Genomic DNA, 27,635 nt, shown 5'->3' on the forward strand with positions numbered 1-27,635 from the left:
AGAAGACTACTCTCTCTCTCTCTCTCTCTCTCTCTCTCTCTCTCTCTCTCTCTCAGAGCAGTCTTGTTCTTTTGACCTATCTCTCAGTGAATAAACTAATAGTAATAATGATTTCAAAGGGGACTAATTAGAACGGAATACGTTTTTGTCAGGAGTTGTTTTTTTTAATGAACTCTTCATTGTTGCAGAAAAAAGTGTAAAGGATCAAACCTCTGCACTCATTTATCCAAATGAATATATCTGCAAAGGATAATCATTCCTGTAATGAGTGAGAATTGGTGCAGATTGTTATTCATAGTGTTTATTTCATAATTTGAAAACGCAAATGAAAAATCAATACAAACGTGTGTTGACTATTTTATTAGAGAAAGACTTGCAAAAAAGGCTATTAAGTTAACAGATTTTTTTTTGTGGTTACGATTTTTGACCGCTAATGATTAAATTCTGAAATTGCATCATTTGCAGAGGGTTTGATTGTTTTGTATATAAAATCTTAATCTTACATATAATCATATCTTTAAAGGTTGCAAGTCCATCCACTAATGCAATCGTAAATATATCAAAATGTGTATCATTAGTGGTCAAGGTAACACTTATTTTACATTTTTTTTTTTGGTCTTTTTAGTGGTTACGATTTTTGACCGCTAATGATTCATGTATAAATCTGTAATAACATCATTAGCAGAGGGTTTGGTTGTTCAGTAATGATAAAATGATATCATATAGTGGTCAACATCCTGTCCACTAATGCAACATTATATCATTAGTGGACGGTGTATCATTAGAGGTTGCTACAAAGTTCTGACAGCATATTCAAGATAAAATCATTCAAGAATACCATAAAAATACTATATCATATTAAATGGTATATTTCTAATAATCAGCATTGGTCAATTTTTTTTATAAATTGGTTTTAAAAAATTATGGTGAATTTAACCGTTACTTACATGTTTAATATATTAAGAAGTAAGAATGCGTTTGTATCTTTAAATTGAATTAAATTCAACAGAATTGACAACCTTGGTCTGACGTTTTAGTGAATTATGTAATCCGTAGGCTTATTTGATGATAATATAAAAAGGGCTCAATGAGATGCCATTGGGTAAGCTTGATCGTTGGGGCCATGCGACATAACCTTGTACATCTATGTACAGTAGGAGTTATCAGGAATGGGATATAGAACAACCAGCACGATGTGATCAAGTCGTCAATGCATCAGGCGTGGCGATGCTTATTTGCTAAACTGAACAAGAATTATATAAAAGCTTAAAAGATATATAGAACCGTTATAATTAATAAGTGTGTACCAGTTACACTGTGTCAGATAATTTTACCAGTGCTAAAGGGGCATACTTGCACCTGTCTGAAGTGCAGTTTCGAGATACATGTAATTCATTTTTGTCAAATGATAGACAGTTGCCTATAGAGTTTAAAACCATCTAAACATTAAATGTATCTCACTTTACAGGTTAGATATTTACCATCAAAAATCAAAATCATTTAAGAAAATGAAAACTTCCATGGCATATAAAAATCTGCAAAATTTTTAACTTTTTAACAAAATTTAAACTATGATATTATAGTATTCAATTTTCCTAAAGGATTTTTTTTAATTCTCACAGTCAGGTAATTTTCCATGAGGAAATTGTTTTTACCAAATTTGAAAATTCTATAGGATGTTTACCTATATCCTATCGGAATTTAAATTATTTTAAGATATCATCTTAATCACCTTACAGTACATTTGCAGTGGCATTAATATGTACTAACATACGTACGTTGCACAATTTAAATTAATACAAGCTTAAACTCTTAATCAGCAAACAATTTTTGACATAGCTGACACCCAAATTGTTCTTCACAACATAACATGTAAAAATACGAGTATGAATACAAACATGCATGGGGTTTTTTTCACATAGGTTTTACTGAATTTAATTACAAATTGTTACTCGTCTTAGACTTTTCCAGTGTTACATAATCTACAAACGTGCCAGTCAGACAATTCAGATATAATGACCAAGCTCTATCAATAATTTGTTATGTCGAATGAAAATCCCACAAAATTGTGATGAAGACCAGTATCTTCCAGTAGACAACGATCTGCAATCGTATAAAAGTGAGAATTGGTGTCCGTTGCACTTCATTGTTTTTATCATTATGTAACATCTTAACGACACCAATCAGGGTGAATCAAGAAAATCGAAAGAACTTTTCGCAAATGATGGCGTGTACTTTTGAAGGATAGATGATGCAGATGCCGTCAGTTTGTCTTGATAAATTAAAAAAAAACGAACCCAGCCACGATATTGTCATCTGATTAAGGCTCGTCTCTCCTACATTTGATGAACTTTAAATAAATCATAACGTGAACGGGGGTTGAGGAATTTAATGTAGTAGTATTTTGTACGACTTTGAACTTCAATTTTTGTGTGGAGTAAAAACATGGTTGAGTGCCTTGCGATGAACAAGATAGGGTTTTTTTTAACTATATAGTGATGTTTGCTTAACATTTTTATTTAAAAAGGCAAACGTCGAAGTGTTGAATTTCTGATCAATAATTCCATGGAAATGTCCCGGTATTTTTTTCTTGATGAAATTGTACAAAGCTTCTATGTTTTTTTTAATGTTATGCACTGCAAATCTCATTAAATTATTATTTTTTACAGAAAGTACATGAACTGAAATCAATACATGTTCGTTTTATTTTCAATGACGTTAATACATATATACTCTAAGCTCTTTCATTACAATAAAGTACCATAAATAGGTTTTATGACTAGCCTCTTTAATCAGATAAAAATAAAGAGAGCTAATTCATAATTTGTTGTGTCCAATTAGATAAAATTACCGTTGTTATTACAACAATAGTGACGTAAGCTAGTGAATTTAGTATTCCGTACTGAAACTTCTGGTAATAGAATAATCAGTTTTTCAAAATCCTGTTGAAGGAGGGAGGGCTGCACGTTTTGCACGCTATTTAGTATTACCCCTATTTCTATATCATTCCTCTTATACGTTTTCCAACGCGAGAATAAAACAGTAATTTGATTAGAATTGCTGATTTTATCCTGAACTCGTCGGATCAGATTCTTTTCTATGCGTGCGTCTATAACGGAAACTTGTTCAGTCAAATGATGGAAACTGATTACAGCTGAAATACACAAAATACATTCTATTAATTAAAAAATTTGCATCCTTACTGTTGTTATCTCATATTTTCCATATATTTTCATTTGATACTCATCAGGAACCACCTCGCACCTAACGACTGCGTGAAAATATTACGCTGCTCAAATTAACGCTCACTGAATTTAGACTCGCCTCGTTATATACATGTAGCTAAATTGAAAATACTATATACATATCCATCATTCTATCAAATGCATTTGTTTTACTGACTTATTTTTCTAAAATTTCCTCGGACATAATTTAGCAATGTTAATTGGAACACCAATATTGTGGTTTATATAGTATTTGTTTTATTCACACGATCTCTAATAAAATTCAGAGGCTGAATTACGTGGACTTTGCTCCCGTGAACAGGGGACTCCCTGCATCCCCGAGACAGTTTGCCTCTGATCATGAAAAACCCCTGCCCCAGCTAGAAAATTGCACAGTTTTGAAAACTGCAGTACTCTGCTTAAATGATACATTATATGTCTTCGATCAAATGAAACACATGCATACTTTTGACATCGTTCCCAAACAAATGTAGGTACAATAAAGTTATCCATTGTTTTATGCAACGCCATTAGTGAGCCTGCTAGTTCAGACTAATTCTGTAAACAATAAATAAACTTTAATACTTTTACAAACATAAACTAATTACTCCCCTAGGCGAAGTCGCAAATTCCACCAAAACTTATTGCACGAAACTGCACGATATCATATCTTGCGAGACATTGGAAATGATTCATGTATTATGCGTTACAATAACAAGCTGCATTGTGAAGACATCTTTAATCGGCTCGTAATTGACAGAGAAACATTTTGGAAAATCTTTACTACCCATTCGCAGAAAGCCACCAATCATCATTCAAATCACCAAATCAATTTTAAATAAAATACTTTGTGTCTAGGATTGCTGAAAAAGAAAATAAGAATGGTCTGTCATAACTGACCTTTAGCCATCCCTACCTCTTAGCCTGGCCATCATTAGACCTATTTCAAAATATAGCCAGCCATTGCGTCTTTCAAACTGACCTGTTTATATCAATATGTATATATTAATTGCCTTGTTTGTCTATGAGCTTTATAGATGTTGACTATTAAGCAATAAAATATTAATGACTGAAAGAGATTTTCCGACAGACAAATTGACAGACAGACAGCATATTTTCGTTTGTAAGCACATACTTACGTTTTACCAAAGTTGTGTTATTCATCGCATAAAATAACGCAACGATGCACAGACATTGCTAACTTTAAAGATCTCAAAACTAGAAATTAAAGGGTGTTTTTTAGAGGGCGGTTGGGGTGGAGGTGAAAAGTAACGATATATCTGTGCATCAGAAAAATGTTGTACATTAGTATACAATTATTTAATGCCTGAACAGTCAATAGACCCGAATTTTTGTCCCTTGGTGCAGGGAACAGCTCAGTATGATCTATTGCCCTCGGCCGTTGGCCTCGGGCAATAGATCATACTGAGCTGCTCCCTGCACCAAGGGAAAAATATTCGGGTCTATCGACTGCTCAAGCATCAAATAATTGTATAATGTGATAGTACATGCATAAAGTTTAAAAATCCTAAAAATTAACCAAAAATTTAAAATCAAGTATCTTTTAACGTCTTTTGATATGGTATCGGATAGATTTACCCCAAAATACCATTGTTGAACATTTCAAAACTTCAAACCCTTTTCATTGCCCAAACAGGAACGTTAAATAAATTTTAAAAAAAACAGGTACACAAATGAAAAAAGAACAATAAACCTAGATTTATTTTTTTTTGTTTTGGTTCCACTAAGAATTTTTATAATGTCTAACTCGACACAGAATTTAGGAAACGAAAAGGTGTTCTCATGTCTAGAACTAATGTTAAAACTAAGTACAAAACCTGTAAAAGGATCTGGAATAGGAGAGTGTTGTGTCTAATATTAAAGACCAGTAATTACTTAACTACTTAGTAAATTACTTGGCTTTATATCAAGCCTCCGCAAATTTTCAAGCGTCTTATCGAGCCAGGCGTTTTCTAGTTTTGATTGGTCAACTGCTATTTCCGCTTTCTTGGAAGTAGAGTGAACCGAGAGTGGTTAGTCAAGTTGATGGTTCATATATAAGTACACATGGTACATTTTTTAACAATCACTGTCCAAGTCGAACACGCGCGCCCTGTAGAGTTTTCCCATAATTCTTTGCAATCAGCTCAGCCGACCGTTACAATAGTTACTACATGTAGTTCATACCCGGCAGAGCTGTCTAGCTAGAAAGATGCATACATGCATGTGAAGGGGCAGTTAAAAAGAAGCCTGCGTCGCATATTTCTTTGCAAAGTTTCGAAAAGAACACGGAAAGAGGGTCGTTTGTCGTATTGTTGCGGTGGAGATTTGGATGGCGATGATGATGAAGAAGACGTCGATGACGATGATTTCAATGATGAAGCAGACCATAATGGTGATGATGGTGATGTTTATGATGTGGAAGATATAATGGTGAAGTAGACGATGATGATGATTATGATAATGATGACGACGACGACGAAAATTATCTGGATGACGATGATATTGATGATGATGATCGTGTCGGTTTGATTATCACATTACATCCATATTTAGGTCCGGGACTACAGTCCCGCTGTGGGACAATAATATGTTAAGTTATTTAGTGGCATTATAGAGGTGTTTTTGATATATAGTAATTTTTTAGTGCGTGAAAGGTGTGGGAGTGTGTGTGTTTTTGTGTGATTTTTAATCACCTATCTTTTCTTTCTTTTCTTCTTTTGTAAATAAATTATTTTTGTTTCAGTTGAAGATATCTTGTTATATGGAGTGTTGCCACTCATCCTGTTACACATATACATGTATATTGACACGTCTTTCTTAGTTCAAGAGAGAAGTTTAGAATTTTAACACAGTTCACTTTTTGTATAATTTGACTGGTTTGACGTCATTTGATCAATTTTGCAGAGGAAGATATTTTGTGATATCCCAATTAAAATTTACCATGCCGTTTGTTTTCCAATCCGATGATAATGATAAAGATTCAATGTTTGATCTTAATTGAATCTTTTAGCAAAATTAATGGGCTTTTTGCAGAATGGTTGATTTGACACTTTTCTGGCACGATACTACACAATTACATCATTTTTTTAAAGTTCAAGAAAATCTAATACCGAGAGAATAATCCGCTTAATCCACTATTGGTTTGGTGATTTTGTAAACCATGACAATTTTATTCCCCCCACATTATATGCCATTTATCCTGTCTAAAAAATTCCAAAAAAAAAAAACCCGGCATATTTTCATTAATAATCTAACATTGAAACGCATCATCTCAAAGGGAAGGCTTTTGTGCATTTAGTTTTAGATTGGACAATATATGTCAGAACATATAGATTAAAAAGTAGTAGATCAAATAAAGTGCATGATTTATTATGAATCGGATTTTCATGATAAAGCGATTAAGCTAATCAACACACAGTGATTGACAGTTTTATCAAGGAGATTACTGAAACTGCTGAGCTAAATGAAATGCTCCCTACTTTCCATGAGCGCTTTAAGGAGATTTTTTTCTAAATGATGACAATAATTACAAATGTGCGTTGAAGGAAAGGATAATAAAGAGACCAGGATATGTATGCACTACAGCATAGGTGAGAAGGATGACAAATATTCTAGTTGAAATAACTCGACGTTAGAAGATGGTACTTTTATTAACGGCTTCGACTGATCACAGTTGTGTCCGTATGAGGCATCAGACAAATTTCACTATCTGCGCGCACATCACGCCTCGTACTACAGCTTCAGGTAAATCTTCAATGACATGTTCAGTACTAGGGAACTTTAGTTTTAAGCATCTGTCTTGAGATAAAAACATATATGTATTGTAACATGATTCAAGTCATTTTTTCCCTTCAGATGCACCTACTAAAAGAAAAGGTAATTTATTCCTTACTATTTTGGAATGCAACTGAAGTGCGCGACTTATCCTATTTAAAGCATTATTTAATTGCCTTAATTCTGATCCAATTAGCATTACAGTATCAAAATATCTTGACAACTAGGTACAGATCTTGTTAAAAAAAATTAAAAATCTGCTAATTTTTATCCACCTCTTTTTTGGGGTAAATACCAAGCCCCTTTTGTTGTTGTACCTGTAAGAAGATTTTTCTCTTTTCCTATATACCCCCCCCCCCCCCCCCAAATTTCGTGGCCCCACTTTTCTCTAGGGAATCATGGTTTCATCAAACTTAAATCTACATAACCTGTGCTTTCACAAGTATTGAGGTTTGGACCGAAAACTTTCCCAGAATATTTTTAAAGATTTTCTCTATATATTCCTATGTAAAAATTCAAACCGCCATCACGGCCCCGCCCTACCGCTAGGGACTGTGATTTTGCAAACTTGAATTTACACTACCCGAGGATGCCTCTACACAAGTTTAAGCTTTTCTGGCCAAATAGTCTTTAAAAAGAAGATTTTTAAAGATTTTCTCTATATATTCCTATGTAAAAATTCATCCGCCATTGTGGCCTCACCCTACCCCTGGACTATTATTTAAACAAACTTGAATCTATACGATCTGGGGATGCTTCCACTCAAATTTGGGCTTTCCTGGCCTAATAGTTTTGAGAAGAAGATTTTTAAAGATTTTCTCTATAAATAAAAATTTATCCCCCATTGTGGCCCAACCCTACCCCCAGGGACCATGATTTGAACAAATTTGAATCTACATTATCTGAGGATGGTTACAAGCCAATTTGACTTTCTTGGCCAAATAGTTTTTAAAAGAAATATTTATAAGATTTTCTTAATATATTCCTGTATAAAAATTTATCCCCCAATTGTGGCCCCACCCTACCCCCATGATTTGAACAAACATGAATCTACACTACCCGAGGATGCTTCCACTCAAATTTGAGCTTTCCTGGCCTAATAGTTTTTGAGAAGAAGATTTTTAAAGATTTTCTCTATAGATTCCTATGTAAAACGTATCCCCCCATTGTGGCCTCACCCTACCTCCAGGGACTATGATTTGAACAAACATGAATCTACACTACCTGAGGATGCTTCCATTTTAATTTGAGCTTTTCTGGCCCAACAGTTTTTGAGAAGAAGATTTTTAAGAACTTTATATATTCATATGTAAAACATGATCCCCATATTGTGGCCACACCCTACCCCCGGGGACCATGATTTGAACAAACTTGAATCTACACTACCTGAGGATGCTTCCATTTTAATTTGAGCTTTTCTGGCCCAATAGTTTTTGAGAAGAAGATTTTTAAAGAGTTTCTCTATATATTCATATATAAAACTTGATCCCCCTATTCTGGCCACGCCCTACCCACAGGGACCATGATTTGAACAAACTTGAATCTACTCTACCTCAGGATGCTTCCATTTTAATTTGAGCTTTTCTGGCCTAATAGCTTTTGAGAAGAAGATTTTTAAAGATTTTCTCTATATATTCCTTTGTAAAACTTGATCCCCCTATTGTGGCCCCACCCTACCCCCGGGGACCATGATTTGAACACACTTGAATCTACATTACCTGAGGATGCTTCCATTTTAATTTGAGCTTTTCTGGCCTAATAGTTTTTGAGAAGAAGATTTTCAAAGATTTTCTCAACATATTCCTATGTAAAAATTGATCCCCCAATTGTGGCCCCACCCTACCCCCGGGGACCATGATTTGTACAAACTTGAATCTACACTATCTGGGGATGCTCCCATTTTAATTTGAGCTTTTCTGGCCTGATAGTTTTTGAGAAGAAGATTTTCTCAATTATCTCCACTTTAAAGAGGGCGTGGCCCTTAATTTGAACAAACTTGAATTCCCTTCACCTAGTGGTGCTTTGTGCCAAATTTGGTTGAAATCTGCCCAGTCGTTCTTGAGAAGAAGATGAAAATGTGAAAAGTGTACAACGACGACGACGACAACGACGACAGACAACGGGCAAATTGTGATCAGAAAAGCTCACCTGAGCTTATGGCTCAGGTGAGCTAAAACATTTCGCGATGCTGACAACTGAAACCATGTTCCGACCAATCCTTTAAAAGGAACACCTGTAACTGTATATATAACCGGTTTAAAAATGTTATTTTAAACAGGAATTAAAGGATACCTTTGACATACTTTTTAAGTTAGGACTCATTCCTCTGACGTTGAAGGGGTCCTCGTGACAACTCTACCTTCGACCCATCTCCGCTAATACCTCTTATTTTTTCTGTCCTTTGTTCATAGATTTACGGCTCAAATTTGTGTTGATCTGATTAAGCATTCCATTTTGCAATAATTCACAGGATTCATCTAATACTTATACACGAAGACTGTAATAATCAATATATTAAAAATGTCTGATTCTTTTGTACAAGTAGCTATATGTCCCATTAATCATTTTCATATATAAATACTTGTTTTTTGGTTCAGCTAATTTATGCATTTTACTTGAATCTTCTTCAATTTAATCTTAATTTTGTACATCACTTTATCATTTACTTTATACGTTATAGTCGCCTAACAGTTTACATGCAAAACTCTGTGATACAGTCGTGTGTATATTGTTTGTAATCGTTATTACAGTCTGAATCAAACATTTTAATTTCAACCTTTTGATAAAACTTGACAATGTAAGACGATTGTAACAGTTTCTTTTAGTTTTAAACGTTGCCTGTGGTATTTCAGTAACATATATTTTAAACTTTAAAGTTACTTAAGGCAACATGCAGCCATAATGATGAAATTTTTCATATTCATTTATTTTTATGATGAGATTTAACTTTATCAATGACCCGGGCAAAGACATCCTTCAAAATTCAAGTCCGCGCTACGTTGTCTAAAAGCTGTTGGAATACATTTTATTTTGATTACATCTGCTGACTGTGATATAAATTAAGCCTACAATTTTCGCCCAATGTTTCCAGTACATGTACTATAAGCCCGTCTGGGAAACATTTAAATCAGACTCAAGCAGAAAAAAAACCCACAGAATTTCTCTTTTATATGATTTATTTTCCCAGTTCATATTAGTAACGAATTTAGATTCTTGAAAAACACATGAAACTCCATAAATTTAACAGCTATTACGCAATTCTAACAATTAGGAATATTAATTGTCGTTCACTGAAAATTAATACGTTTGCAAAGTGATTTTTCTTTTCTCTTCATACAATGTGGAACCCATTAAAAATGAGTAATTCCTTGTAATTATATAATACTTTTTTAAAGAAATTTGGCAATTTTGTTTAAAATGTATGTACGAGCGTGAATAAAGTCCAATATTCAAAAACAATTATCAGATCTAGAGGTGTACGTTTACATGCAAAACAATACTATACAAAAATCAAAGTACTGAGAGTACTGAAAGAGTTTGAATTTGTAATTGTCCTCGATTTCCTCGAATATGCTTCCAAAATTTATGAGTTTGAATTATTTATTACAGTCTATGTTAATTCGGCTTTTTTGCAATTGTCTGATACTTTGTCTTAATTTTACTCTATCCCGGCCTTCATAATTGTAGAAAATTGACACAACGGTATAGTATGTAAAATAAGACCCCAAGGAAACATTTTAAAAATAACTACTAACCAGGAAAATCAAACAAATATATCAAAGTAGATAATTTTAATCATTAGATTTATTCAATTTTGTGATCCAAGGGAAAATCCACAAGTCGGACGGTATCTGTAATAAAAGTTTTATGAAAACCCCGAAAACTCTAAAACTGCTGAATTAACAAACAAAGTGAACATTTGTATACCGATAACAAACACAGGCACCTGGCGTTAGAAATATTTTTTTACAATAAGATTGCAAGAACTTTGACAATAAAAAGATTTTCACGGTCGCCATTTTGATTTTTAAGACCGACTTATCTGACACGATTTTCTTCATTTGCGATTCATGCAAAATTAATAGGTAAAAATAAATCCGTTCGCCGCTTACTACATTTTTGTGTAAACTCGTGCATCACCTTCACGAATTACGATACAACCGTTCCTTTCATTAAAAATCATCCTCCGAAAATCAGAGACATAAATAACAGTGATTGTCAACTCCGCCATTAGCGTGTAAAGGTTACGGGACCAACCTTACTTTGAGAACTTCAAGTGCAACAGCAATCTTGTATAAGTCATTAAATTTGAACCTGATAGTAAACATGAACATGAACCTGTAAATATTTTAAGCATGTTTTATTTATGAAATATTTACAGAAACTCTTTATTTAGTTTTTAAATTACTTTTTTAAAACTTATTGACTTTTCACAAAGTAATGGTAATGCATTACTTTACTCATGTAATGGTAATGTAATGCATTACTTCAAGAAAATTAAGTAATGGTAATGGTAATTTAATTCCCTAAATCATGAAGTGATGGTAATGTAATGCATTATTTTACAATGTAATTCACCCCAAGCCTGATTCCAACTAAGCCGGAAAACATGAACATTAACATTTAACTTGGTTCTTCAATCGATAAGATTGTATATATTATCTTCCAAAATGTATAATCTATTATACATTTTGCTTACAATGCATTGTTTAAAATTTGAATTCAGTGTAATCAACTAAAGAGTCAACGAACGAGAAGGCAAATTCAGACTTGTTTTTATTTTCTTTGTACAAAATTCCTTCAGAGACGAACAGCAATCATACCGCAAGCAGACTGGAAGCCAATGAAACACCTATTTAATTTGTAAAACATCTGTGTATAACCCGTCCCGATTTTAACTTCGGCTTGCGCATGAAGTTTGGTAGTACTTAGGTGAAAGATTGTCAAAATAAAATTCACAACTTTTCAAAAATGGCACATTGCGTTTGGGAACTTTAATTTCGATTCCACCATCAACCTCTTCTATTGATTAATGAGCTCGTACACCAACTGAATCGTCAACGGCGTTGTGCATTCAGTTACGTAACTCATTCCACATTTGAACCTGAGCAAGAAGATTTTGATCAATAAAACTATTTGTTTATTTTCTAAATAGAATTTTGTTTATACACAGAAGACTTAAAAAGATTTAATGCGTGTTTTTATAATACATATTTACTGAAATGCATGAAAACTTTCTGCACTATTTTCTTACGCGTAGACTCAATTCATGTGTTCTACGTGTGCCTTCCGGTTTGAGACTTCGGCTGAATTTTGTACACTTATTATATTTAAATTTTGTGTAATTGTAAACTCCGCCTGATACTTTTGGCGCTACTAAATAGTTGCAATTGCTTTTCCCGTTTAGTTTAAAAATACCAATATTGAATAAGGTTTCGCACAAACTTTTACCATGGGACGGTATAGATGTTGTTTTTGTTTTCTGAGTTCCGGTCACTCTGCTTATTAAATTCTGTGTAACATTTGCATTTTCATTCAAATGAAGTCGGTTTGTGTTGACATTTTGTATATAAAAAAGAATTGATTTGAAAGTACAGTCAACTTACTTATTTGTTAATAGAGAGGCTTAGCAGACCAATGGGTACGCATACTTGAACGTGTAGTTTACAAGTTAGAGCTACGCGTAAGTTTTCTTGTTAAGCATTTATAACGTACCTGTACTTGTAAAAGGTTTAAATGTAATTTTTGTATTCCTTCCTTTTAATCTGAGTATTTTAATAGTCACAGTCGAAAACTGAAGATCGCGAGTGTTATATTTATTGAACACCATTGATTAACGTAATCATATATATATGATTTTTTAATAACAGATAATTAAGAGTCATTGCATGTTTTGCAAGAATCGATCAGTGTAATATAACCTCTACAACACAATACGTTTAAGTGAAAATTAATGTTCCTGATATCAGTAGATTGCAAACTACACGTAAGGTCGAACTTGTAGCATATATTTGCTTGTTGGCTATTAATATGAACAAGTGTTTATATTTTTGTAAAGCTTTATAAAAATAAACACAGTTGTTTATATTAGAGAGGTTAAGCATTTGAACGTGTACGTGTACGAGTACGTGTAATTAGGGGAATCCCCTAGTTATATGTGTATTACGTCATAATTTCTGCATACCGCGTAAATCTACAAGTTGTACAAAACGTGTAGAATCAAAAGTACACGGAGGTGAAAACTTGTAGCATTTTAAAATAAAAATATGGACTTTGTGTTTATCAAGCATTGTTTTAATTAAAGCAGACGATAAATTGAGGACGACTGTGGTTTTAGTTTCATCAAATTCATAGAATTATTTAATAAACAGTTAGAATAAACTGAACATGTTGAAACTATCAAATCTAATGATTTTACACGTTCGCTTACACGTACAGATTATTAAACATACCCTAAAGTTTGGTACGTGTACGTGTAAACATACTTGTAGCTCCACACGTACCCGTAGACGTACACGTTCAAATGCTTAACCTCTCTATTAATAGCCAACTGCTTTACAAAAATAAACAAACTTGTTCACATTAATAGCCAACAGCTTACAAAAATAAACACACTTATTCATATTAATAGCCCACAGCTTTACAAAGTACTCACATTTGTTCATATTAATAGCCAACAAGTAAATATACGCTACAAGTTCGACCTTACGTGTACCTTACAATCTACACGTATGTTTATTCGTGCTCATACTTGTAGAATTTCGTCATTACAAAAACCTGATGACGTAATGCACATATTTTCCTTTATACACGTACGCGTACATGTTTGTTTGCTAAACCTCTCTCTTGTTTTATCTTTTATTTTGTATTTTCTACGCAGAGTTTGGGTTTGATTTGAGTGCAAGTCCAACTAATAAGTTATTCTTCATAATTAAATTCGGTTTCTTCACAAAATATTGTTAACTATCAAAAAGCTTCATCAAAGTATTATTCATTAAATATGAATGAATTTCGGATAAATTTATATTGTCTTGTTTTAAATATTATAGACAAATACACACATGTTCAATCATATTTGTTCCAATTTTTATATGGTTTAAAATTACATGCTTATTTACATATTATTCACACTAGTATTTTTTATTATTTGACTGAAACTTAAGGTAATGGTCCATACCCCACTAGATAAATAAAATGCGTACAGAATTTTTTCATATTTTTCAAACGTGTATCTGAGGACATGTTCTTATCAAATTTTAACCTGTTGGCTGGTCCATCGGTATTATAAAAGCTAGGACCGTTGCTATAAATAGAACCGATTGCGGAAAATGGCGCTTTTCTCATACATAAAGAATATAAACCTAAGCCTGAAATTTGACTTCCACAAAATCATTTTTTGACTTATATCCCATGTAAAATAAAGGAATTATTATTTCAAAACAAAAATTTTATGTTACACTTGCTAATTTATCAAAAAATTGATAAATCTGCATACAAATTAGTTAAAATGAATTAATTTTAAAAGAGAGTTTAAGCTCTTATAATTTTATTTACGTACAGAATTCTCTAAAATTTTGATATTATTTACACCTTAACGCCATTAATCAATTGAAAATAAAATTACCCAAGGGACCGGCCTTTTCAGGATCACAATTGGCATATTTTTGGTAAAATCATTAAAATATATATTTTGAAAAAAATATCCGTAAAAATAAAACTGTGCATATGTTTATTATTTCATAACTCTAAAAAATATGTTTTGATTATTGTTAAATAGAAAACATGATTTAAACAAACTGTTGATTAATCTGTATTATTTAAATCGCAAAAGATGGTTTCTTTGAATATCGTCAAGTATTACGGATCGAGATCGGTATTTAGAAATTGCAGTCACATTCGTGGATAATGCTAACTACCTGATATATGCCTTCAAGACAAAACCTCTATTCATACCTTTTTTACTGGTTTTAAAGACTGTTCTTATAATGAAATAACTTCTCTTCAGCGCATGATTTTAATTCTAAAAACATTTTATTTGTGGAAATAAATCTATGCTCATTGCTAAGCGAATTGGATAAAGATGATAACGTGTTATAGGTCAATTTAATTCCCCTTTTGTATTTATCTCCCTTACGCACTGGAATATAAACTCGGTCAGGATTTCATTTTCGATGTTTATAGACTTTCGGGGATATATGTTCAGAGAATTGGATTAAATTCAACCTTATAACGGATTGATGTTTATGCAGGACAAAAGTAAGCGGTCTAACGTTAACGTTATATTTTCAAAACGAGTACGCAATCGACACAACCCAGTCATGTTATTTCGCTGATGAATACCCCGGTAGGCCTAATTGATTGCAGTTGTCAGGATTTTTGATATATTTGTTTTGAATCAATTTCTATGTCAGCTTGATTTCTTTGTTTTGAAATACACCTTTTAACGTAAGGTCTCAATTAGATCGGGCACGGATAAGACGTAATAACGCGTGAATTACGTCAGACGTTGTTTTGTGACGTATGGATACTTACCTTAATTGAGTGTGCCTTTTTCATAGTTTCGCTAAAACTCGTCATATTGTGACAAAATTACTAGTCAGAGCTGAATTAAAATTTTTGATTATAAAAACCTTGTTTTGATCAATGAACTTTAACATATTCTTCAGTATTAAAAATTGTTTATTTATGTATGAAAAAGGTTCATGTTCAATTTCCAGCTCTTGCTTAAAGTTAGTATACATTCATAGTCCTTCAAAAGTTTCATGTTTGATTTGTCCCTCTGATACATGTATTTCATGTTCTAATTAATTATCTACGTCTGAAGTTATATACATGTACATATATATGTTTAAGAGACTTTTTATGCAAAATGTCATGTTGCACTGTTATGCAGAATATCAAACCCGAACATTAAAAAATTGGAATAAAAAAAATTAATTTTCTCGAAAATATGTCAACCAGACGCAACAAAAGTGTACACTAGATCTGTAGTTTGATATTTTGAACCTGTTCAGCAAATTTCTTATTATTCCTCAAACGCATAAAGAAAAAAGTGTGGAAAACTGAAGTGGGACAGGCAGACAGACGGACAGATGGACAGACAGACAGACGGACGGACGGACGGACTGACGGACGCAGAGGAAAGCAAAAGTCTCCTCCGGTGAAAACCGGTCGGGGACTAACAACCGTTGCCCACATTCAACTCAAATTTAATATATCGATGTGTCATAGATATATACAGATTGAGTTTGAATTAATTTACGCTTCGATGATTTTTAACAGAGTTATGCGTCTTGAACTTAAAAAAAGAGAAATTCTCAGTTTCCACTTTCTTACATTTGAAGGGATGCATATATATAGCTGATATTTACCTCATATGCATGTAATTAACTTGAAATGTAGGTCGAGTTCGAATGGTAATAGGTCCGATAATTTTTGAAAGAGTTATGCTTCTTGAACTTAGGATAAAGGGGAAAATTTTAGTTTTCACTCTTTAACTTTTAAACTGATGCATGTATAAAATTGATATTTCTTGTTGATAACAAGATTTGTGTCTAATATGAAATTCGGATCTCTGTTAAATGCCTGGTTAGAATACTTACTTTTTCAGCTAAATTGATAAGAATTCTATAGAATTTTATGGAATGTGTTTCATTAGATGTTTTGTTTTACTTTTGGATGGCACGAACCAGTGCGTTCTTTCTTTTCTAAAAACTGAACATTAACCAAAGGTCAAAATCAAGAAAATTTAAACAAGAGGCCCATGGGCCACATCGCTCATCTGAGGAACAAAATCAGCTTTATTGAGCCATGATATAAACTGTCTGGATAATACATGTAGAGCCTGTCTAAATAAAAATCCATTTTCCCCCTAGAAAATTCTTTTTCCTTTTCGAATGGGACGATTTTTTAAGTCATATCACATGTTGAGCATTGCAGTTATCAAAAAGATCCTAAACAACTGTTGATAAATAAACCTACTTCAAACTCTGAACCCCTTGTGAGGCCCAAGAATCGTCCAGGGGTCAACGTCTAAACAATTTTAAAGAATCAGCAATATGTCAAAAGACTTGCGTATAAGTAAAACCAAATATTATTTCATTTCAGTTTTTGTGAAAAATTAAAATGTTTTCCTTTGTAGAATTGGATCCCCGATGTGGCCCCGCCGTACTCTTGAAGATTTTGATTTGTACATTATCTAAGATTGCTTTTTCTAAAGTTACAGCTTTTCTAAGCAAATATTTTTTAAAAAGATTTTTCTTTATATATTTTGTACCCCCATCCCCCGTTGTGACCCCATCCTACCCCCAAAGATCATGATTTGAACAAACTTGAATCAACTCTACATGAGGATGCTTCCACACAAGTTTCAGCTTTTCTGCATAATTGGTCCCTGAAAACAAGATTTTAAAAGATTTTTCTAGATTCCTATGTAAAAATTCAAACCCCCATAGTGGACCCACTACATCCGGGGACATTGGTTGGAACAAATCTGAATTAACCCTACCGAAGGAAGCTTTCACAAAAGTTTCAGATTTCCCGGCTGATTAATTTTTGAGAAGAAAATTTTTAAATATTTCATCTATATATTCCTACGGAGAAATTAGACCCTATTGTGGCCTCACCCTACGCATGGGGTAATGAATTTCATATCTTCAATTCTACACTACCTGAGGATGCTATCACATAAGTTTTAGACTTCCTGGCAAAATGGTTATTGAGAAAACGATTTTTGAAAATTTCTCAAAAAGAACTATATATGATAAGCCCTATAATTCACCATTTTTTAAAGTGTTTCGGGTACAATAAAAGGATATGTTATGATTTAGAAGAGTTGATATAAAATATATTTTTCACATATATGTTTGATTTATTTGCACTTAATTGCAGTATATGACGTCAGAAGTGATGCTTTTTCTATAATTCAATCAAAATTAGTCAAAAATTGACATTTTCATATCTTTTTACGAATGGGAAATATAGAGCGCATGCTTGAACCAGGACAATTTTTTTTTCACTTATCAGACTTGGCTAGATACATCTCTGATTAAAATATTTTGTTGGTTCAAGCATGCGCTCTATGTTTCCTGAAAGAAAAACTGCTTGAAAACAAGCTTTTTTATGCTAAAATGAAAAAATGGCGGGAAAATGTTGTCTCTACAATGCCGTATTTCTAAATTGTGGGCACTTGAATCAAAATGAACATTAAGTTTAAACATCACATATATATCTGTACAAAGAAAACAAAGAATTACAGTAACATAATGATATTCCTTTTAGGGGGCCATTTTAGGCCCATACCATATATAGTCCTTTTCAATCATTCCTCATTATCTCCAAAAAAGGAGTGATCCTAATTTTTACCACTTTGAATTACCTTGGTGTAAGGATGTGTTGTGCCAAGTTTGGTTGAAACTGGTCCCGTTGTTTTGGAGAGGATGTTGAAAATGTGAAAAGATTACGGACAGACAGACGGACGACGGACAAAATGTGATCAGAAAAGCTCACTTTAACTTTCAGTTCAGGTGAGCTTAAACCCACTGAACGCTACTCGGTAAAACTCAATATTATAATTCAGAAACAGTGCTTGCCGCCTTAATGTTTATTATCATTTAAATACATCTATAAAATACATGGCCTAGAAACAGCAAAAGTTCTAGTTGTTACGTTCATTGACTACAGACCTCAGTATGAGGCCGTAGACGGGATAGCGGTAAGTGTTAGAATTTGTGTCCGACATATTCGGTCATACTGGCGTCTTCTGTGAAACAGGTCTTTGACAGCTCCTCTGAACTTGGTCGACATACAGTTATAGATGACGGGGTTCAGAGCACTGTTGGTGTACACCATGACCCGTGTGAACGTGACCAGATTGAGGTAACCCTCCAGGCCAAGAGACTCTAGATTACTCCGCCCCGTGTAAATAATCCACAGTCCCACAATTCTTTGCGGCAGGAGACACAGAAAGAAGGCTACCACAACAAGAGTGAGCATAAAGACGACCCGGCGTCTTTTTTGTAGAGTGTATCTGGCTTCTTTGTCCGCCCTTCCTTCCTGCAGATCGCGGTGCCAAAGCAATCCACGGCCCATACAAATAATCAGACCGGAAAGGACAAAAAATGGAATGACGAAGAAAAAGGTGAAAACACTCAGTAGATACCCCACTTTCCATTGCTTGTCAATAGGAATTCTGCAGACTTTAACTGGAGTACCGTCTAACCACGTAGAGTCTTTGAACAAGGGGAAAAAGAAGGTGGGCAGACTAGAGAGAACGGCTAGAGTCCAAATGACGGAAACCACCACCGAAACACGGACATTGGTCCAGTGGCCCTTGGACATCATGGGGTAACATATCCCCCTGTAGCGGTCTGTAGTTATCGACAGTATCGTCATCACAGAAGCCAGGGTGACCACGTTTTCTGTGTAATGAACCATTTTACCTGAAAAATGTTTAAATATATATTAAGCTTGACATAACATAATTTGAAACTATACGGGGATTTACATGTATGGTCTTGGCTATCTCAAACTACTCTTGTCTTCTTGAAAACAGAAGGTTTGAAATATTCAAATTGTAAATGTAAACACTTAATTTTAGTTAACTGCTACATGTATTTATAATAATGGATGTGATAAGTTGACAATCTTGCTCGCCTGTATAATTAACATAAAATGTACTACAAAAAGTAGCCCTCAATTCAATTCATTTATTCTCTTTAAACCATAGGTACAAGTCGCATAAACATTTCGATAATTATTAACATGTACAAACAGTCTGGATCATTGTGCTTGCGGGGAATAGACAATCTCACAAAGTTTAGTTCTGAAAATACAAAGTTTTCTTGAATTACAGAGATGGTATTCGACAATGAATTACAGAAATTTAGAGTATTTGGTTGAACACAATATTTTCTGGCAAAAATCTTTTTGAATCGAAGTAATATGTTACATTCAAAGAGGTAGTGAAATTCATCGACCATGCAAAATTAGAAAATTTAAAAAAATTTCTTTAAATTTGTAAACCAAGATAAAGCATTTTCTGATACAGTTTTATTCTACTAGTGTTTATCTAATCGCAAACTTTTGAGCTATATATGAAGGCTATATATTACCCATTGGCTTACAATCCGCTCCTCTCTTCTCCAACTCATGATGGATTTAGTAAGCAAAGTGCTCACAAGAGGATAATGAAATCTTTCTTACTTCTGTTGCATCATTTTCGTGTACATGTATCTAGCATAATTTGGCAATCGAGAAAAACAAAGGTGACTGCGCCTAGTATGTTCAACAAGTATGTAAAAGTTTCAAAATCGACGAACTTACAAATGACGGATTTAGCAAGCGAAGCGCTCACAAGAGGATAATGAAATCTCATTAGCTTCTGTTGCATCATGTTCGTGTATCAAGCATAGTTTGGCAATCGAGAAAAACAAAGGTGCCTGCGCCTAGTCTGTTCAAGAAATATGTAAAAGTTTCAAAATCGACGAACTTGCAAATAACCAGAAGTGGTTATTCCAACACATTTGTTTAAGATTTCGGAAGATTTATACTACCTATTTACACATTCAGATTTGATGCATGGGTTAATCACTGCGTCCGATCAAATACATTTGTTTTCCCTCGGACTGAAATATGTCGCACTTTCATTGGCTTAAACATGACACGTGACTGCCGGATATATTTCTATGTGTGCCTGATTAAAATTTATATTCAGCAATATAGCCGACGCTTCGCCTCATCTCGACATTTTATAAATATTAAATACAAAAATCGCGTTTCTTAAGTTCTTAAAATATTTGGAGTACAGTGTAGTTGCCCTTTGAAAATTAGTTTTAAACTAGAGTAGCTGCCCTTTCATATTGTACTGGCGTGCGACCAGTTCTCGCAGAGTATCAATTTCTCGCTAGTCTAGTACCCGAGGCCTTCCGAGTGCAAGCACGAAGCTTCGTGTTTGCACTCGGAAGGCCTCAGGTACTAGACTACCATTTCTCGCCAGAACATTGTGACGTCATTTTATCTAACACATAAAATTATATACGAAAAATGACGTCACAATGTACTGGCGAAAAATGGTACTTGGCGAGAACTGGTCGCACGCCAGTAGTGTATGGAGAAGAATAAAATGTCAGCGTCGAAATATTTGCTCAAACCTCCGTGGGGGAAAGGGATAAAAAGTTAAGAATTAAACAGCCACAAGACATTATAAAAGAACAGAGGTGCAGCTAAGATTTATCAAACACTATTTGATAGGTGAGAATGAGATTTTGAAAAGATTGACTCTGTTATACTCTGTCCCGAGATATCCGCAATTCAAATTTTGCTTAATTACTCGATATATTTGTAAAAACTTTAGCTTTCAAATGATGTTCATTCAAAAGTGTGAATTTCCAAGATTTCTTAGTTGAAATACCGTATATAGTAATTATTGATTTTTGGGAGCATTATGAGTATTTTTCTTTTTGACTTGTCAACTCGAATATTCTATGCAAGATAAAGAGGTTTTATATAATTCCCATTTCCGGTCATTATAAAATGAAACAGAACTTCTATATTCTATATAATTTTACAGAAAAAGAGAGGAACACATGAGATTATCATATCGGATTTTTATTGATCAATTTTTGAGTGGATTTTGAATTATGTACCATTCGATATAGTGGTCATGTCGAGAGTCGTTGGGGATGGAGGTTCCTTGCTTCCCTCGACAACCAGCGTTACATTCAATATTGACCTCAACTTGTAATCAGTCATATTATGTAGAAAACTGTTTTCATGATTAATAATATATCAAGAAATGATTATTAATCCTTTAAATATTTTTTTTGATTAGTTTGTTAAAATGAATAATATATGCATACATAGCGCATCTGACCACCACGTGATGTAAGAACGCGCAGATTACGGCACGTGACAAGTCTTTTGGCCTTTTCAATTAGTTCTGGTGATTGCGTGTGTGATCATCCCATTTTCAGCCGACTGAAGATTTGTTCAATCCCTTTTTTTATGTGTCACGTTTTCTATACGACATTTCCAGAAGATGCGTCCTCGGCTTGAATTAGAAACCAGCCTGAGAGATTAATAAGTCTTACTAGCAATTGATAAAAAAAATCCTTCACACGAATAACTTTCAATTCTTCCATCTTGTTGCATTCCCAGTATATGATATGATAAGACACTCGATTGTAGAGCTAATTAAAATCAAAACACACCCGTTGTAAACTTACAAATCTTTCTGCAGAGGTCAACAAAATCTTTCAAAGATTACTATTCTTTTACATAAATGTTTTGGACAAACAATGTTTGATGAAAGATTCCATTTACTTTAATTTTGGTTTAATATGATGTCTATAATAAAATACATTTTTGGCGTAAGATTACCTAAAATATTTTGTTGCACCTTAATTATAGGAATAACTTCAATAGCTACAGAATTTATACGAGTATACACTGGGTTGGAGTTTACGATTTATAAACCGCAATTCTCTATCATCAAAGACAGAAATCGAGACAAATTTACAAATAGATGTATGCATATTTAGTGCTAGCGATTGTGACGTCATCAAGATAATATTATAGATAAAATAAATTTAACAGAATTTATACGAGTATAAACTGGGTTGGACATTAGGCACATAGCATCATAGAGGGTTCACACCCCCCCCCCCCCACCACCACCGCACACAACCACACACACACACTTTTTCTCGCAGCAAAGATAATTCTTCCTAAATCTACCTTGAAAAGATGGAAATATTGAGTCAATTTGCTTCCGACGCCACTGCATCGCTCTGTTTTTCTACACGCAAATACTGTAGAAGACAAACGCAATTCTGATGGGACTTTTCTCTTCGTGTGACTTTTGAAATTGACCCCTAGTGTGTTTGAAACGTTGTTTGTGTAAAATTTTACTTATAAATAACAATAAGGTTTACAATAATTTAAAAATCATGCGGATTGATACCGTTTTTAGCGCAGTTGATTGTGACGTCATCAAAACAGTTTATACAAGTGTTGCAAGCTTTTTGATTTAACCAATGGAATACATGTAGAGCGTTACAACAATATTTTAAATTATTTGCTTGTAAATAAGTTTTCATCGTAAATTCAACAGTATAAACCAACGATAAATCAACGTCATAACAGAAAATAGACATTTTCACAATTCATTTCAATTTTAAAACAACGTTGATATGCTAGTTGAGTGATAACAATTATCATTACACATCACAATGGTATTATTGTGACTACATGTCCAATCGCAGGTGAAATTATATATCCACTGATCCTCACTGAAGCCAAATAGAGACTTCTATAAGGAATAAAGAGACAACGGATAATGAAAAGTGAAATGATGCTTTGATTGTTTTTTATCAAAATGTAGCGGAGCAAGAGAATTCGCTTCCTTCCATTCCTGTCCTGGTCTATAAAGGCTAGCTCTAATACATTAAGCCACTTCCTATTCAAATGGATTTTAACCACCGGCACTTGGAGCTTCATAGAAAGATGAAATTGTAATGCAAACGCATGCTCTAATCCTTAATTACTTGCACAGCATCACGATGACTTTGAATTCATATAGAGTTACATCATGTGAACGTCTGCTGAGAAATCAACAATCAATGACAAGGAATTTTTATTTACATATTTACACTGTTCATTATTTTGACATTTTTTAAAATCATCATAATGCAGGAAGAATATGAAGAATGTTTCAACAAAATTATCGTTTGGATTTTAAATTATTGCTGTCTTCAAATTAGTTTTAGATAAATGAGAATTAAGGCAGCGAACAGTGAAATTAGTATATGCATAGTTACTCCGAGATCAATCGTACTATTGGCGAGAACTCATGCTTCATTTATGATTTAACGTCTAGATGTACTGACTAACATATATGGACCCATAACACTCAGATCTTTGACAAATAGTGTCAGGAAATATTCTCTTAGTGGTGGCCTTTTCATCAAGGTGCCCTCTCAGAACCGTGGGATAGTTTCCTGGATCCGCGCATGAACATGACTCACATTTCAATGTCCTTTGGAGGGGGTGTGCTATTTCCTTGAGATATATAATATTTTACTTACGCGAGAACGCAAGTCATTATTGCTCTTCTCCACAAATTGCCTATAGAGTTACGCATCGGATCTGACAAACAACGTTATCTGGTATATTTTTTTCTACAATGTAAAACCCATTTCCAGAACTGCAATAACACTTAGCATTTTTGTTGTATTTGCGTGAGTGCAAATATAATTTAATTTGCTTTTTCTTGTCATTAACTGTTTTTTATTGAGACCAATAATACACATGTACCTACATGCATTTAAACCACTGTAAGATTAAGTTATCGATTGTATTTAACTATTATATAAATTTCTTTATGCCACACGATTTTGATTTTTCTCCTTAATTGACTTTCTGTATTCTTTTTGCTTTTTTATAAAAAAAATAAATAATAAATAAATATTATTTGTCACTTTTTCAAATAAAAATATCCTTCATATGTAATATTTGATTATTTGATGTGAAGCCTGTCATTTATTTAAATGTAACTGGATGAAAAAGGACATTCCACTGAGGCCGAACTGTTTACATTGAACGATCTATCAGCAAAATGTGCCAATGCTTTGTTAACGCAGGATATCTAAAAACTGGTCTTTTGTGTGGATAAAAGCTGCAATAACACCACAGGTGCTTGTTGACTGGACCCCCCCCCCCCCGACCGAATTTTAAAGAATATTCCATGCGATTTACTCCCATATTACTAAAATAATCTATTAACACTGTTACAAAATATATCCAAGTGAATAAATAAAAAAGCTACCAAACTATTTTACACCCCCCCCCCTGCATATCTCTTTTTTATGTGCAGAGGGGACTGTTTTTAAAATAAAATCCCATGGGTTAAAATTCGGTCGGGGGGGGGGGGTCAGTCAACAAGCCTGTGTAATAAAACATACACGTACAATACCGGCTATATTGTAGGCTCTGTCGATCAAAAAACACATCTAGGTTGTCCTGTTGATATTTTGTAATGAATTGTAATATATATATAAGTCTATAGCCTTCGTACGCACCAATAATGATTGGAAGATTTTGAAAGCATTTACGTTTTAGTCACTTCTGTTAAAAGTGTCTTCAACACCCAATCACTAATATTTTTTTGAGCATATATTCCTGTAGTCAGTCAGTCAAACCTAGCAAGTGTTTTGTTTTCACGAGGACTATCAAGTGACACATTCATTCACAAAAACGATGATCTACGCAAACCCATGTGCAAATTGTCTTGCATCTCGTCCAATTAAACTCATTTAAATTCTTCAAAATTATCAATCTCACCTTTCAAATACTCTTTGAAATTTTCGCTTCACCCATGTTTACTTACAGTGTTTTGTTGTTATTCAATTTTAAACATTTTTCCCTTTCCTCTGCAGAAATTTTGAGCAAACATCGACGCTGCAATTTTATGCTGTTTCAGACACTACAATGTGACGTCAATAGTCGTCGGGCAAATACTCTAATTTTAAAGAATTTCAAGGTGTATCTACTCCAAAAAATTTAAGAACTTACATCATGCGGTTTCCGTTATAAATAATATGAAATGTCGAAACGAATATGCGAAGCGTCGGAAAATGACGGCCATATTGCCGAATATTAATTTAATCCTCATCAAATGTACATAATTATACAGAAATAAGAGGCAGTCACGTGTCATGTTTTAACCAATGAAAGTGTGACATTTCAGTCCGAGGGAAAACAAATAATTTTGTTATACTTTCATGTTAAATACTGAAATCTGATTGGTTTAGACGCAGTTCATAATCCGTTCTATTACCATCAGCGTTAGCAACGCACTTAGCAACGGGTAACATTACAAATTGTTACATGCGCGAAAATTAAGCGCGTAGAATTCACGTTATTCCTATGTAAAAGCAGTAAAGTTTTCTTTAAAATTAAGACATTCAGTATAATGAAATAAATAGTGCCTGTTTGGTAGGATAACAGTTAAAAGTGACACCCCTCGAAAACCATTGTCAATTCTGATATGTGAATCCATAATTTTTAAATTTAATGCAAACCCATTGAGTAAAAAGCAAATACAATTCCATCTCAAAATTACAGAAAGTCGCAGGGTTGAATGTCTGTTTTAGAAAAAATATGCATCGAAAAAAAGGCATTATATGCAAATTCTGCCCTTCTGTTCATAGATCGATCTTGGTGCGTTTTTTGTTTTTTGTTTGTTTGTTTGTTTGGTTTTTTTTTTGTTTATCATGCACCTGTGAAAGTGGTCAAATGAAGCATTTCTACCAGCAATCGATGCTTTTGAAGATTGTCAGAAATAGAACTATTTAATTATTACGCAACCTGGATGCTGAATAGTTAATTAATTCTAGAGGATTAGGAATGATACAAGCTCTATGTGTTTAGACACCCCCCCCCCCCTCCCCCTCCCCTCGTGCCCCTCTGGTTCTACTTAATATTGCATGAGTGATCTATATAGCAATATGTACTTACACATGAACTCTCCAAAGTACCATACTTCCTTGGCGAACAGGTCGACCATTGCTGAAGGCATACACACCAGTAAAATAAGCATGTCTGTCACAGACAGGTTCACGAAGAAAAAGTTCATACGGCTCTGCATGCGCTTGAAACCAAACACAATGGTCATGACGAAAATGTTGCCGAAAAATCCCACAATGAAGGTCAGGGAGTAGAAGAGACTGGCCAGGACCAAAATGTAGATCGGGGGCTCGGGCATTACAGGGGGGACCCCCAGGGAATCGTTCAGTGAGTCGTTTACAGGCATTCTCAAGACAATGTAATCTGATTTTAAACTTGCTCACTGCAAACGCATCGTCTATTAACTGATATGATGTAGAGTCTTAAACTCGCATTAAATTCGCTGCTAAAAAAGATGGCCATCCACTTTGTCTGAATCCATGCCTCACATTACAAAACCAATAAGAGAATAATCCGTCTATATACGAGAGCTTTGATAATTCAACGCCGCTGATCAATGCGGCATCGGAGGAGCAACGCATGCTCGGCTCCGGCCGTGTGTTGTTAACAGTAATTAACTTCTCTATAGATCAATTATTATTTTCTAGAACGGTAAGGATTATATTATGATTTTTCAGCAATTTTCACCTTCGGTAATAGGTAATGTTGCTAGCAAATCAAACAATGGACTCAAACATAGACCGAAACATGTGTTTGGGTGCTGCAAATTAAGAAACTATTACTTACATTGACAATGTCGTCAAAAAGTAGTTATCGTTCTGCAAGAGCGATTTGTACATATGGTAAATTGTTGATGAACGATAAAAGAATATTTAATGTTAATGTTAATATTTAATGTTAATATGTGTTTTAAAAGTTTTTTTTCAATTATTCAATATTTCATCTGAACAAGTAATGGTTTTTTAGTATATTAACAAACTACTTAATCATTGCAATTCCTACAAAGTTGTTTGATATCTGGATGAAGACACTACAAGCAAACCAAACACTCTAAATCTATAGCATGTCCTGTGTATTTTAACACCCTCGGTCAGTGATTGGGAAAGGTTACGATATACTGAAAATAGATAGCTTGGTTGAGAAAGATTACGAGATACTGAAAATAGATAG

At 33.8% G+C, this 27,635-nt stretch overlaps 1 protein-coding gene and 1 long non-coding RNA gene across 2 annotated transcripts; one reads left to right on the forward strand and one right to left on the reverse strand.

The window, feature by feature from the left end:
- Positions 1-6,634: 6,634 nt before the first annotated feature.
- On the forward strand, positions 6,635-17,762 carry LOC128156002 (uncharacterized). The gene is made up of 3 exons (XR_008239668.1): positions 6,635-6,971; positions 7,083-7,103; positions 17,143-17,762. It is a non-coding gene; the product is annotated as an uncharacterized LOC128156002 (long non-coding RNA).
- Positions 17,763-18,596: 834 nt separating this feature from the next.
- LOC128155998 (growth hormone secretagogue receptor type 1-like) lies at positions 18,597-26,943 on the reverse strand. The gene is made up of 2 exons (XM_052817949.1): positions 26,517-26,943; positions 18,597-19,441 (listed from the first exon to the last, which is right to left on the reverse strand). Exons 1-2 carry the CDS (start codon positions 26,809-26,811, stop codon positions 18,687-18,689), a joined length of 1,050 nt encoding a protein of 349 aa, XP_052673909.1. The 5' UTR covers positions 26,812-26,943; the 3' UTR covers positions 18,597-18,686.
- Between the last annotated feature and the right edge of the window lie 692 nt (positions 26,944-27,635).

This window comes from Crassostrea angulata, chromosome 7, assembly GCF_025612915.1.
Source record: "Crassostrea angulata isolate pt1a10 chromosome 7, ASM2561291v2, whole genome shotgun sequence".
NCBI classification, from domain to species: Eukaryota; Metazoa; Mollusca; class Bivalvia; order Ostreida; family Ostreidae; genus Magallana; species Magallana angulata.